General features: G+C 40.5%; 1 protein-coding gene across 2 annotated transcripts in view; it reads left to right on the top strand.

Moving 5' to 3' along the window:
- The window catches only part of TSHR (thyroid stimulating hormone receptor), a 151,684-nt gene that overhangs the window by 107,992 nt on the left and 31,263 nt on the right, over nt 1-12,429 (top strand). Inside the window, exons 8-9 of one of the 2 annotated variants that reach the window (XM_061158340.1) lie at nt 7,010-7,087; nt 7,233-7,302. In XM_061158340.1, the coding sequence (XP_061014323.1) occupies nt 7,010-7,087; nt 7,233-7,302 (148 nt within the window). Of the gene's footprint in view, nt 1-7,009; nt 7,088-7,232; nt 7,303-12,429 lie in introns of those variants that run through there. The other variant, XM_061158339.1, reaches the window with a different exon arrangement.

Here is a 12,429-nt window from a genome sequence, read left to right as displayed (position 1 = left end):
AGAAGACTCTTGAGAGTCCCTTGGATTGCAAGGAGGTCCAACCAGACCATTGTAAAGGAGAGCAGTCCTGAATATTCATTGGAAGGACTGATGTTGAAGCTGAAACTCCAATACTTTGGCCACCTGATGCAAAGAACTGACTCATTGGAAAAGACCCTGTTTCTGGGAAAGATTGATGATGGGAAAAGAAGGGGACGACAGAGGATGAGATGGTTGGATGGCATCACTGACTCAATGGACATGAGTTTGGGTAAACTCTGGGAGTTGGTGATGGACAGGGAGGCCTGGTGTGCTGCAGTTCATGGGGTCACAAAGAGTCAGACATGACTGAGTGACTGAACTGAACTGAACTGATCTAGATGTAGATATTCAGTGAGGATGACCATTGTGTCATGAAATATGGAGTCTGTTTCTCCCAACTCTTTGTAAAAATTAAATGGCTAGCATGGGATAAAGATAAGAAGTATCTAGATAAAAATATTCTAGGGTTTGAAAGTTCATATTCAATGATGAAATAAAACAAAGATTTTTTTTTCCAATCAGTATTTGAAATCTAAACTTAATCTCTGATCCTGTTATAAAAATAAATGTTCCATCTATTCATTCTATCCTAAGTTTTTGATTCCTGGTTGATAGAAACTAAATTTTTCTTAGCTTCATTCTCTTCAGTAAAAGGTATCCTAATAATGCAAGGTAAAAATCAAAATAGTAATCATGATAAAGAGGCCTGGAACTGGAAGAAGATAAATAAGGGCTGAGCTGCAGATGGAGAAAACAGAGGTCAGGTTTCCATAGTAATAACAAAATAGTACTGACTTTGCGATTTTAACATGGAGCTGTTGCCACCAGCCTCAATGCGAATTGTGCTTTAAAACTAATGTAAACACATCAGGATTCTATAATTACCCTACTAGAGTTCAAAGATTTTATTGATGTAAAAATACTTTAACTTCTAATTTAAACAATTGCTCATCCAAAACAGTGATTATTCCCCATTATCTGCCTCATGTCAGTGTGCTGAAATTAGCAGATTTGACCTCCCTGAGACCTATTTTTTTAGTGTAACTGAAGAACATGACTGCAGCCAAGTTGGACAAGTTCCACATTGAGAACAAGCACTGATGCCTCAGCAGCAGTTGGGTAATTAGTTAAAAGTTCATGAAAGTGATGGCTGGTGTGCGAGCCTGTGACTTCACATGGAGCTCTGCACACTGTCATCACTCAGATGTGAAATTAATAACAACACCAGCATCCCTTGCTCAACAGGAGTTGAACCGCTCTCAGTCGCGGGTTAAGGCACACATCCATTCTTTGCAACCTCTTCTCCACCCCTCCACACTATCAGGCACGAGGATATGTTGCTTATCTCAGAATGTTTCATTCTCTGTAGAGTACTTTCTATCGTCAAATTCTAGCAACAAGCTACTAACTGACCGTAAACATTTGGGCAGGAAAAAATACCATTTTGACAGGCTACGGGTGCACTGCAACACCAATCATTATGCACAGAGAAGTCAACACAATCCATGTACTAATTAGCATCACACATTATCACAGGCAAAGCCCCACAGCTTGGAGCCCTGGGAAAAGATGATCAGAGCAAAGATTATAGGATCAGGCAGGCTATTATTTCTCATGGAGTAAGTATTTGAACAGCTTGCAGGATATGCTCCAAGTCTGGCTCTTACCTCTGCCTATTGAAACCTTGAGCATTTTCTCACCTGTTACTGTTTACAGACAGGTATTAGTGAGCATCACCGACTCAGTGGACATGAATTTGAGTCAATTCCGGGAGACAGTGGAAGACAGAGGAGCCTGGCATGCTGCAGCCCATGGGGTCTCCAAGAGTCAGACACAACTTAGCGAATGAACAACAGTCCTGATTTCTGCTACCAAAAAGTTTATGGAGCACTGAGAGCTGGACAGTTATTTTCCAAATAACTGATGCTATGAGAGGGAAACATGGTTCCCTACAGAAGTATTCCCATGAGAGTCTCACAACATAAACAGGTACCCTACAGGGATTACGGAAATGCAGGCTGGAATTCTATCTTGGAGCCGCGATGTATCCTAAAACACCCTAGAGAACAAAGCTTAGCAGCACCCACAGCTTGCCTTGCTGCAATGTCATACTTCTCCCTCCGACATGTCCTCACCTAAACATAATGTAGAGGGTGCCTCCAACTAGGAGGTACCCAGCACCTGGACTTCCATGTGTTTATTCAGCTTGTTTTTGCTGAATGGCTGCTACGTGCCAAGTGTGAGTCAGTGGGGATTAATATTAGCCATGTCTGCAGTACTGAGTTCATCAACTGGATAGTCTTCCGCACCTCACTCCTGACTATCTTCATTTTTCTGACCATGCTGTTCTTCCATGCCTGTGAGATACACAGCACTTCAATCAGGGCAGGGCTTAACTCCCCTCCCCCTACGTGCACCCCACCCCCACCTCGACTCCCGTATGAAAAAATCTGATATATCTTTTCTACGAGGAACTTAATTTCTTCCAAGAAGTTCTCAAAGAGGCATACATGCTCCAAAGAGTGAAAAAGTATGGAATACACACATGGAGCAGTGTCTATCTTATTTTTTAAAAAGATACCAGTCGTTTTCAAATAAGCCCTTCCTAGTATTTCGAAATCCTTTCAAGAAGTCTTTCTTTTCACCGCAGACTCCAAGACGTTCTACTCTTTTTAGTCTTTTACATTCACCTTGTCTGTGGAAGAAAGAGTTTAGATGATCACACAAATGTGCCCTCAATATGAAATAATCATCGTCTGGAGTAGGTTACCCATGCAGCCCTACCAAGATTTGTGATTGATTTACCCAAGCTGGCTTACAGACTGTGGATTCTAGAGGAATCAGGATAAGTCAGGGTCAAGGACTCAATTTAAACTTGACGTTCCCCGTGAACATTATATGATACATGGGGCTGATGGAAGTCCACTCTTCCTGAATATTAAGACTTCTGCAAATGTATTCTCCCACCCCATCCACTTTGCTTCAGAAGGAAGGTAGAATCAGCAATCTGAACCCAAGGATAACACTTCATGGCATTATCATCATCTGTGATAAGAAGATAGCCTCCAAACTGCCAATGGCAGAGTGGGGATTTCACTTTTAAGCACCTCGTTATTTCTAAGGGATGAAGTGTACAAACAATCCTTGGTTTTAGAGAAGGCAGCCTCCCCCCAAGACTCAGTTCATCTCTGTTCAAGTTGGCTGCACCCTCTCTTCATCCTGCTGCTCCCCTCCTGGACTCTGGCTGGCTTTCCCAGTTTAAAATCTTCTGCAGCATTTCTGGTAAACTGTAGCACTTATCAACCAGCCTCCTGATCCTTGGGGGCGTATTGAATATCCGATGAAAACACTGCAGAATTGGACAAGCAATTATTTAGTTTTACAATAATTTCTACTGATTAGAGCAAGCCGATTTTCACTTGCAGCAGTCAGAGATGAGGAGGAAAAACTGAGATGAACTCACCAATCCTTACTTGATTTTCAGCAGTCTGGGAACAGAATGTGATCTGCAGGTTGTGTGGTCCAAAGAGTACAAAAGGGGACGCAAGTCAGCATGGCACTTGTGCTGAGTCTGTTGTCTTTTTACAAAATCATGCTGTTCAAGATCTTCTCTGCAGTTCTTGTTTCTCCAAGGTGGCTTTTGTCTGCTCTAGCTATCACTGACCATGAACTCTGTAGACACGTTGAGTTGAAGGAGAGTCAAACAGTGTTCAAATGAAGTCTTGGAGTGAGGCTTATATGACAGCCATTCATCCAGAAGACACAGACTGGCTGCTGGAACCTCGTACTTGGGTCTTTGTACATATATGAGGTTAATTGGCCCCCTCCCTCCATTTTTAGACTTAACAGTACCCTGGAAGCTTGCTATCCAGCCATTGCCTGAAGAGGCCACATCTGGACCATACCCTGTGGCATTTGTAAACAAGCTGCTTGTCACTGCCATCTGAGGAGTCAGTTGTTGCCAACACACCATATGATGATTGATTCTCTATTACTTTTTCCTTACAGTGAAAGTTTAGCATGGCCCACCTCACTATTTTGAAGGAAAAGTGCATTGCTGTTTTGATTCAATCCTTTACACCTTCATTCAGGAGATAGTTACAGAGGCACTGAACTGGGCATTGGTGATATAGCAATGAGTAAGACAGAGAGCTTACATTCTGAGTGGGGAGACAAACAATGAAAAAGTAAACAAAGAAGCAAGATAATCACAGACTGTGGTAATGCCGTGAAGGAAATAAAGAGTACCATGAGGAAAACAGGTGGTGGCTACTTTAGATCAACTTCGTTCTGAACCTCGATTTGAAAAAAGGTGTAAAAGATCACAAAATGTATTAAAAAGCAGAAACATCACTAGTCCGTCTAGTCAAAGCTGTGGTTTTTCCAGTGGTCATGTATGGATGTGAGAGTTGGACCATAAAGAAGGCTGAGCACCAAAGAATTGATGCTTTTGAACTGTGGTGTTGGAGAAGACTCTTGAGAGTCCCTTGGACTGCAAGGAGATCCAACCAGTCCATCCTAAAGGAGATCAGTCCTGGGTGTTCATTGGAAGGACTGATGTTGAAGCTGAAACTCCAATACTTGGCCACCTCATGCGAAGAGCTGACTCATTGGAAAAGACCCTGATGCTGGGAGGGATTGGGGGCAGGAGGAGAAGGGGACGACAGAGGATGAGATGGTTGGATGGCATCACCGACTCAGTGGACACGAGTTTGAGCAACTCTAGGAGATGGTGAAGGACGGGGAAACCTGTTGTGCTGCAGTCCACGGGGTTGCGAAGAGTCGGACTTGACTGATTGAACAACGACAGCACTGTATGGAGTCGCGGTATTTGTCATTTGGTTAACCCCTCATCCCCCATCCAGGAGACGGAGACTTTGTTGGCGGTTGGTAAAACTCTTCGTCCAGCTGCCCCAGTGGAGACCCTTCTGTGGCTCTGAGGCTGCCCCCTCTTCTTCCAGGTTCCATCCTGGACAAAGGACTGGAGGAGCAGACGGTGGGCCAGGAGGGGCCGGGGGCCTGAAGCTCATGGAAGCACTGCTCCTGCTCTGCCTTCTGACCAGCGACAGAGGCCGCCTCCCCCAGCTCAGCCACAAACACAGCCACCCTCCCTGTCCTCAGTCTCCCCCCAAGATTCAGAGAAAGGGAGGAACAGCCAGTTCACCGAGGACAAGTTCCTCTGTGCGGGCTCTGGAGAGAGCATCCTTCTGACTCAAAGTGTTCATGGCATACTGTTCCTTTTTTTAAAATTGAAGTATAGTTGGTTTGTAATGTTGGGTAGGTTTCAGGTCTACAGCACTGTGATTCAGTCAGAGATATATATACATATAGTTTCTCAGATTCTTTTCCATGATAGGTTATTCCAAGATAACTGTACCAAGTATAGTTCCCTGTATTACACAGTAGGTCTCTGTAGTTTACCTAGTTATCACACTGTCCTTTTTTATTAAACTGTTTATGTTGGAGTATAGTCGATTAACACTGTTGTGATAGGCTCGGGTGGACAGCAAAGGCACTCAGCCATACATATACATGGATCCATTCTCCCCCAAACTCCTTCTCATCCAGGCTTCCAAGTAACATTGAGCAGAGTTCCCTGTGCTATATAGTAGGTCCTTGCTGGTTATCCTTTTACATATACCAGTGTCATGCTATTCTTATTAACCATCATCCTCAAGAATTTTGCATCATGAAGAGCAAGCACCATAAGCAGAAAAATGGAAGCATTATCTATATCTAAACAGATCTCCAAAGAGTCTCCACTATATTCACGCTGCACCAACAGGTGACTACTCACTGACTCTAAACTGACTTGTCTATATGGTGAATTATTCTAAACATGTGTAAATTGAGATCATTTATAATAAGGAGATTATATATATACATACACATATATATATATAATCTAAAAGGAAATAAAGATATATCTAGAAAGATACATATATCTATAAAGATATATTTATCTAAAAAGAAATAAAAAATACATATTTATATATGTAATACTTGGTTTCTTTTTAGATAACTTTGTTTTCTAAAACAGCTAGGAGAAAAAAGCCAGTTTCAAAATACTTGAAAGCTTTTATCCATTTAGAGGTAATTTTGTTTTTCAGAATCCCTTTATGACTTAAATTGCTTCAAAAATATTTACCCCTCAAATGCCAACGTGTTTTCAAAATGGAAAGATCATAGTGTCCATCAAACCACTTCCATGGAAGCTATATTCTATAATCTTATCTAATCTTAACCTGCCCCTGCTCAGAACTGCCAGAGAAAATGCAGACCAGCCAATTAAATGTGAATTTCACATGAACAACAAATAAACTTTCAGTATAAGAATGTTTCAAAAATTACGTGGGAACTATTTATACAACTGACACACACACATACACACAATTTATACTAAAACATTATCCAGTGTTTATCTTAGTATCCTGCATTATTACTTGCAAAGTCTGGCAGCCTTTCCCCAAATAAAAGATCTGAATCTGCCAGTCCCCATCACCACTCACCACCTTCACCACCTTCACTGAATACCTGATATAAGCCCAGGCATCAAAAGTAAATGGAAATATTGATCAGTATTGAGGAACAAAAATTAATTTGGTTGGTATTGAAGAGGATTAAAAAACACAGTCACCATTGGCCAGGTAAATAGGGAATTGGGCAACTTATATAAAATCTTTAAAATATGTAAACTAGATCATAAGCAAATTCACTTTCAAAGACTTCAGCCATAATGAATGCATCTAAACCTTGCACAGGTGAAACCTAGAATAGTTTTGAGTGCTTAAGACAGAAGAAGGTAAGATGTTTTCTAAATCCGTGTGTGTGTGTGTGTGTGCTCAGTTGCTCTTTGTGACCCCATGGTCTAAATTCCTAAAAAACAGTTAGTAGCTAAGGAGACCACACTCACATTTTATTTTGGTATTTATATTAACTTGCTTAACCTCGCCTAATCCATTGTCTCTATGTGTGTCTCTCTTTCCAGTTACCTGAACAAGAATAAATACCTGACAGTTATTGACCAAGACGCATTTGCAGGAGTTTATAGTGGACCAACCCTGCTGTGAGTGAGACACATGGGAGAACATTTGCCGTTTGGTGCAGGGGAGGGAGGGGAGTAAGATGATGAGCTGATGATGTTTATGAGGGGAGAATGCTGTTGTCTTGGATAAAGGTTTCTGCTAGTGCTTTTCTACCCAGCTGTACAGGCTACTGTTCAGAAGAAAGTCCTTGTCCTTTGAGACTCAGAGGGTCCCACACTCCACTGTGCCATCCTGATGCCTGATGCCACCTTGGTGTGGACATTCATGAAGGCCCTCTTGTGGAAAAAAAGACATTTTTGAGCAGCTGATGTTTGCAGGCATGAGGTCTACAAATAGGCAGAGGGCACTCAGTCTTTGCCGAGAAACGACTGTGCATTGGATAGTGCACGGCAGTAAGAAGGAAGAATATAAATAGCTTGATTCGTATCTGGGAAAACTTACAATCACTAGAAAAGATGAGATGTGAACATTTTTGTAAAGCAGCATGGAAAAAATTGTATGTTTGCAGTTGCTCTGATTTATACTGATACCTCCATATCTAATCATGATCAAGTCCTGTCGATTCTGTCTCCCGCAAGCCTCTTTATCAGGACCACCTTCTTCATCCTCTCGGTTTTGCCTTAGTTTAGAATTTCATTCTTGAGCACTCATTCCATCCTTCCCAAAGTGGAACACAGCCACTTAGGAGAAGCACAAGACAATCCACCAGAGGCAAGAAGTTTCCATCTATAAATAAGAGGTTCCATCAAGTAGGGAATGGGTGGTCCAAGGCAACAGTGGGTGGTCCACAGTCTTGAAGACTTACACCCTCACTCTTTCACTTTTAATGATTTCACTTTAAGATTGAATGCACCCCAGTTGAAAGGGTTTATGACCTTACTTGCTTAACACACGGCCTCCATATAACAGGGCAGAATGACCCTGAAAATCTCTTGTACCATACTGGGGTTCACTGGTAACTCATGGCAAAGTACGTAAAAGTATTATGCATTTTTCTTCTTACAAAGAGACAAGTGAAAATAATTGTATTGACCTTTTCCGTGAATTTTTTTTAACCTGGAAGATATTTTTTAAAGATATCTTTAACTGCTCCTTTGAGATAAAAGGTGATATTTCACCAATGAATGAGGAAACTTGTTGCTTTTCTAAAGAAATGTGTGCTTTGGAAAGAGCCTTTAGAAACAGGTATTTGGAAACATTTACATGTTATGTAATTTTCCTGATGAAAATAGTGAATATCACTTATAAAAATATTTTTAAAAATCAGAAATCAAATACTAACATGTTTTAAAACCTTTTGAATTGAGTTGCAATGGGTAAAATCCACATGTATAATATATGAAAATGAAACATCTTTAGATTTAGTTTGCAGAAACTACTTTCTGACATCTGAGAATATGGATTTCAATAAAAACGTATTTGATTACTAAATAGGATTGAGAGATGAGAATCTTAATTTAGTAAGTACAGCCAAGCCTGCCCTATTCCATTTGGAACCATCTGTCTTTGTGAGGTAACTTTTTCAACTGACAGCGATATAAACCAAAACCAAAATAAACTGACCCAGAAGCAGACCCTGAAGAGCTGAATCAGAAAGGGTTAAACAACAATTTTCAAAATCAGTAAAATATATTTAATGACATTTTTGGTGAAATATTTTTAAAAAGTATTACTTGTCTTTATCCTATCCTTCTAAGTGTATGGTTGGGCTTCACTGGTGGCTCGGATGCTAAAAAATCCGCCTGCAGTATGAGAGACCAGGGTTCGATCCCTGGGTCGGGAAGATCCCCTGGAGAAGGAGATGGCAACCCACTCCAGTATTCTTGTCTGGAAAATCCCATGGACTGTAGGCCTGGTGGGCCTATGGGGTTGCAAGAGTCAGACATGACTTAGCGACTAAACCACCACAATAAATATTTGAATCACTCTTCCATAAATGCTACAGCATTTAAATAGCAGTCACACTTTAAAGATAATTTAGTATGTTGCCTGTATAGGAGAGTGTCTATTTCTGCTTCTTTGAAAGTGGTAAATTGTCATTGTTGTTGCTCAGTTGCTAAGTCAAGTCCAACTCTTTATGACTCCATGGACTGTAGCATACCAGGCTCCCCTGTTCTCTACTATCTCTGGGAGTCTGTGCAGATTCATGCTGTCTAATCATCTCATCCTCTGCCACCCCTCTTCTTCTCCTGCCTTCAGTATTTACCAGCATCAAGGTCTTTTCCAATGAGTCAGCTCTTCGCATCAGGTAGCCAAAGTATTGGAATTTCAGTTTCAGCATCAGCCTTCCAATGAATACTCAGGATTGATTTCCTTTAGGATTGATTGGTTTGATCTCCTTGCAGTCCAAGGGACTCTCAAGAGTCATTTCCAACAACACAGTTCAAAAGCATCAATTCCTCGGCGCTCAGCTTTCCTTATGGTCCAACTCTCACATCCATACATGACTACAGAAAAAACCATAGCACTGACTAGACAGACCTTTGTTGGCAAAGTAATGTCTCTGCTTTTTAATATGCTGTCTAGGTTGGTCATAACTTTCCTTCCAAGGAGTAAGCGTCTTTTAATTTCATGGCTGCAGTCACCATCTACAGTGATTTTGGAGCCCAAGAAAATAAAGTCAGTCATTGTTTCCACTGTTTCCCCATCTATTTGCCATGAAGTGATGGGACCGGATGCCATGATATTCGTTTTTTCAATGTTGAGTTTTAAGCCAACTTTTTCACTCTCCTCTTTCACTTTCATCAAGAGGCTCTTAAGTTCTTCTTTGCTTTCTGCTATAAGGGTTGTGTCATCTGCATATCTGAGGTTATTGATATTTCTCCTGGCAATCTTGATTCCAGCTTGTGCTTCATCCAGACCAGCATTTCACACAATGTACTCTGCATATAAGTTACATAAGCATGCTGGGTTGTAAAACATAACTAGACTAGGAGCCAGATCTGGAGTTGATTCCTGGTTCCATCACTAATGGTGAGATCCAAGTCTCAATTTTCTTATATGTCAAAACAGGGTAGCTAACACTAGTGAAACTTAGGTAAGAAAATAAATCTAGATCACTTCATATATTTACCCCACTTCTTCCTGACTCGACAACATCACTACTCTTCCCTTTCCTGACCTCTCTGATAACTGCCTCCCAATTTCTGTCACTAGAGCCCACTGCCCCAGCACTTCAATGAGGGTTAGCCCTGGATACTTCTCCTTCATATTTTCTCCTTTTTAAAATCATCTGCTCTCAAATATTATAAGAATATGAATAATTTCTAAATTTCAGGTTTTAGGCCGTAACTCATTTAGCCGGCTCACCTGCCTGGAATTTCCCCTCTTCTCCCTCTCATTCCTACCTATTCCAATCAGTTGGATGAAACTTTTCCTGACCAACCTCTGAAAATGTACAGTAAACATTTACTGAGCACTTTCTGAGCCTAGGAATGCTTCATGACCAACTTTCAACCCAGGAGGTCACCACTTTGAAGTAATGTCAGGAAAAGCCTCTTCAAGAAAGTGAAATTGGCAGAAAGAGAAAAAGAAATATCATATGCTAACACATATATATGGAATCTAGAAAGATGGTACTGATGAACCTATCTGCAGAGCAGTAATGGAGACAGAGGCATTGAGAACAGACTTATGGACATGGCTGGTAGGGGGAGGAAGAGGAGAGTGGGATGTATGGAGGGAGTAACATGGAAACATACATGACCATATGTAAAATAGACAGCCAGTGGGGATTTGGCTGTGTGACTCAGGGGACTTGAACTGGGGTTCGGTAACAACCTAGAGGGATGGGATGGTCAGGGAGGTGGGAGAGACGTTCAAGAGGGAGGGGACATGGGTGAACCTACGCCTGATTCATGTTGATGTTTGGTAGAAATCAACACAATACTGTAAAGCAATTATCCTTCAATTAAAAATCAATTAATTTTTTAAAAAGTGACAATTGGAAAAAGATCAGAAGGTCATAATGGAGTGAGTCATGTTACTATATGAGGGAAAATCATTCTAGACAAGTGCAAAGACCCCCAGGTGAAAACATACGTGGCTTGTTTGAAGAGTAGCAAGAAGGCTGTTATAGCTTAAGCAGAGTGAACTAACAGGCATATACCTTTCATCCCAACACAGCAGAACATACATTCTTTTCAAATGCACATGGAATGTTCTCCAGAATAGATCACAGCCTAAGCCAAAAAAGAAGTCTCAATACATTTAAGATTGAAATCATATCAAACATCTTCTCCATCCACAATGGTTTGAAACTAGAAATGAACTACGAGAAAAAACTGGAAAAAACACAAACACATGGATGCTAAACAATATGCTATTAGTCAAGCAATGGACCCCTGAAGAAATCAAAGAGGAAGTCAAAAGATACCTTGAGACAAATGAAAATGGAAACACAGTGTTCCAAGATCTATGGAACCCATCAAAAGCATTTTTTAAGAGGGAAGTTTATAGTGATACAGGCCTACCTTAGGAAATAAGAAAAATCTCAAATAAACAATCTAACCTGATACCTAAAAGAACTAGAAAAAGAGGAGTAAACAAAACCCAAAATTAGTAGAAGGAAGGAAATCATAAAGATCAAAGCAGAAATAAATGAAATAGAGACTTAAAAAATAGAAAAGATCAACAATACTAAGAGCTGGTTCTTGAAAAGATAAACAAAATTGATAGACTTTTAGCCAGGCTTACCAAAAAAAAAAAAAATGCTGTGATAAAGAGAATATACTAGAAGTTTATAGAGAGAAAAATCCTGTTACCTCTGAAGGCTGAAGAATTGGAATGCCATCCAGTCTTAGCAATAACATTGAAAGTTATAAAACTACAGAGGATAGCCTTCAAATTTTAAGAAAAAGTAGTAATTTCCAAACTATGGTGAAGGTAAAATAAAGACATTTTCAGATGTGTAAAGTCTCAACAACTTGATTTCCCAATCCCCTTTTCTGGGAGCACAGACCAATAGAGAGAAAAATGAGGAATTTAGTGGTCCACACAGGGAAGAGGCAAATGGAATTCCAGGATGACCAAAAGGGAAGTCTTAGGAATTTTGAGACCAGGCTGTCTACATCAACAGTGAAGGCGGGCTCCAAGAGAAAGGCCTACAAATAAAAAGGGACTAATAGATTATCTGACAGGGTTGATTTCATGAAAAACTGGGCTGAGAGATATTTTAAAAAACTTCAGAGCATGTGACAAGACTCAGCAAGAGGTCCTTCAAACCAAGATATGCAAAATTTTCAAAAAGGAGGAACAGACGTCTTGTGAGGAAACAAAAAAAGTTACACAAGAAATAAAATGAAATCACAGTGTGCAGACGTGTAATAGCCACAAGACTAAAATATAGATGTGTAATGCCATA

Source organism: Dama dama, chromosome 12 (assembly GCF_033118175.1).
Source record: "Dama dama isolate Ldn47 chromosome 12, ASM3311817v1, whole genome shotgun sequence".
Taxonomy (NCBI): Eukaryota; Metazoa; Chordata; class Mammalia; order Artiodactyla; family Cervidae; genus Dama; species Dama dama.
The sequence above is the reverse complement of the archived record's forward strand: the minus strand, read 5'-3'. Positions and strand labels throughout refer to the sequence as shown.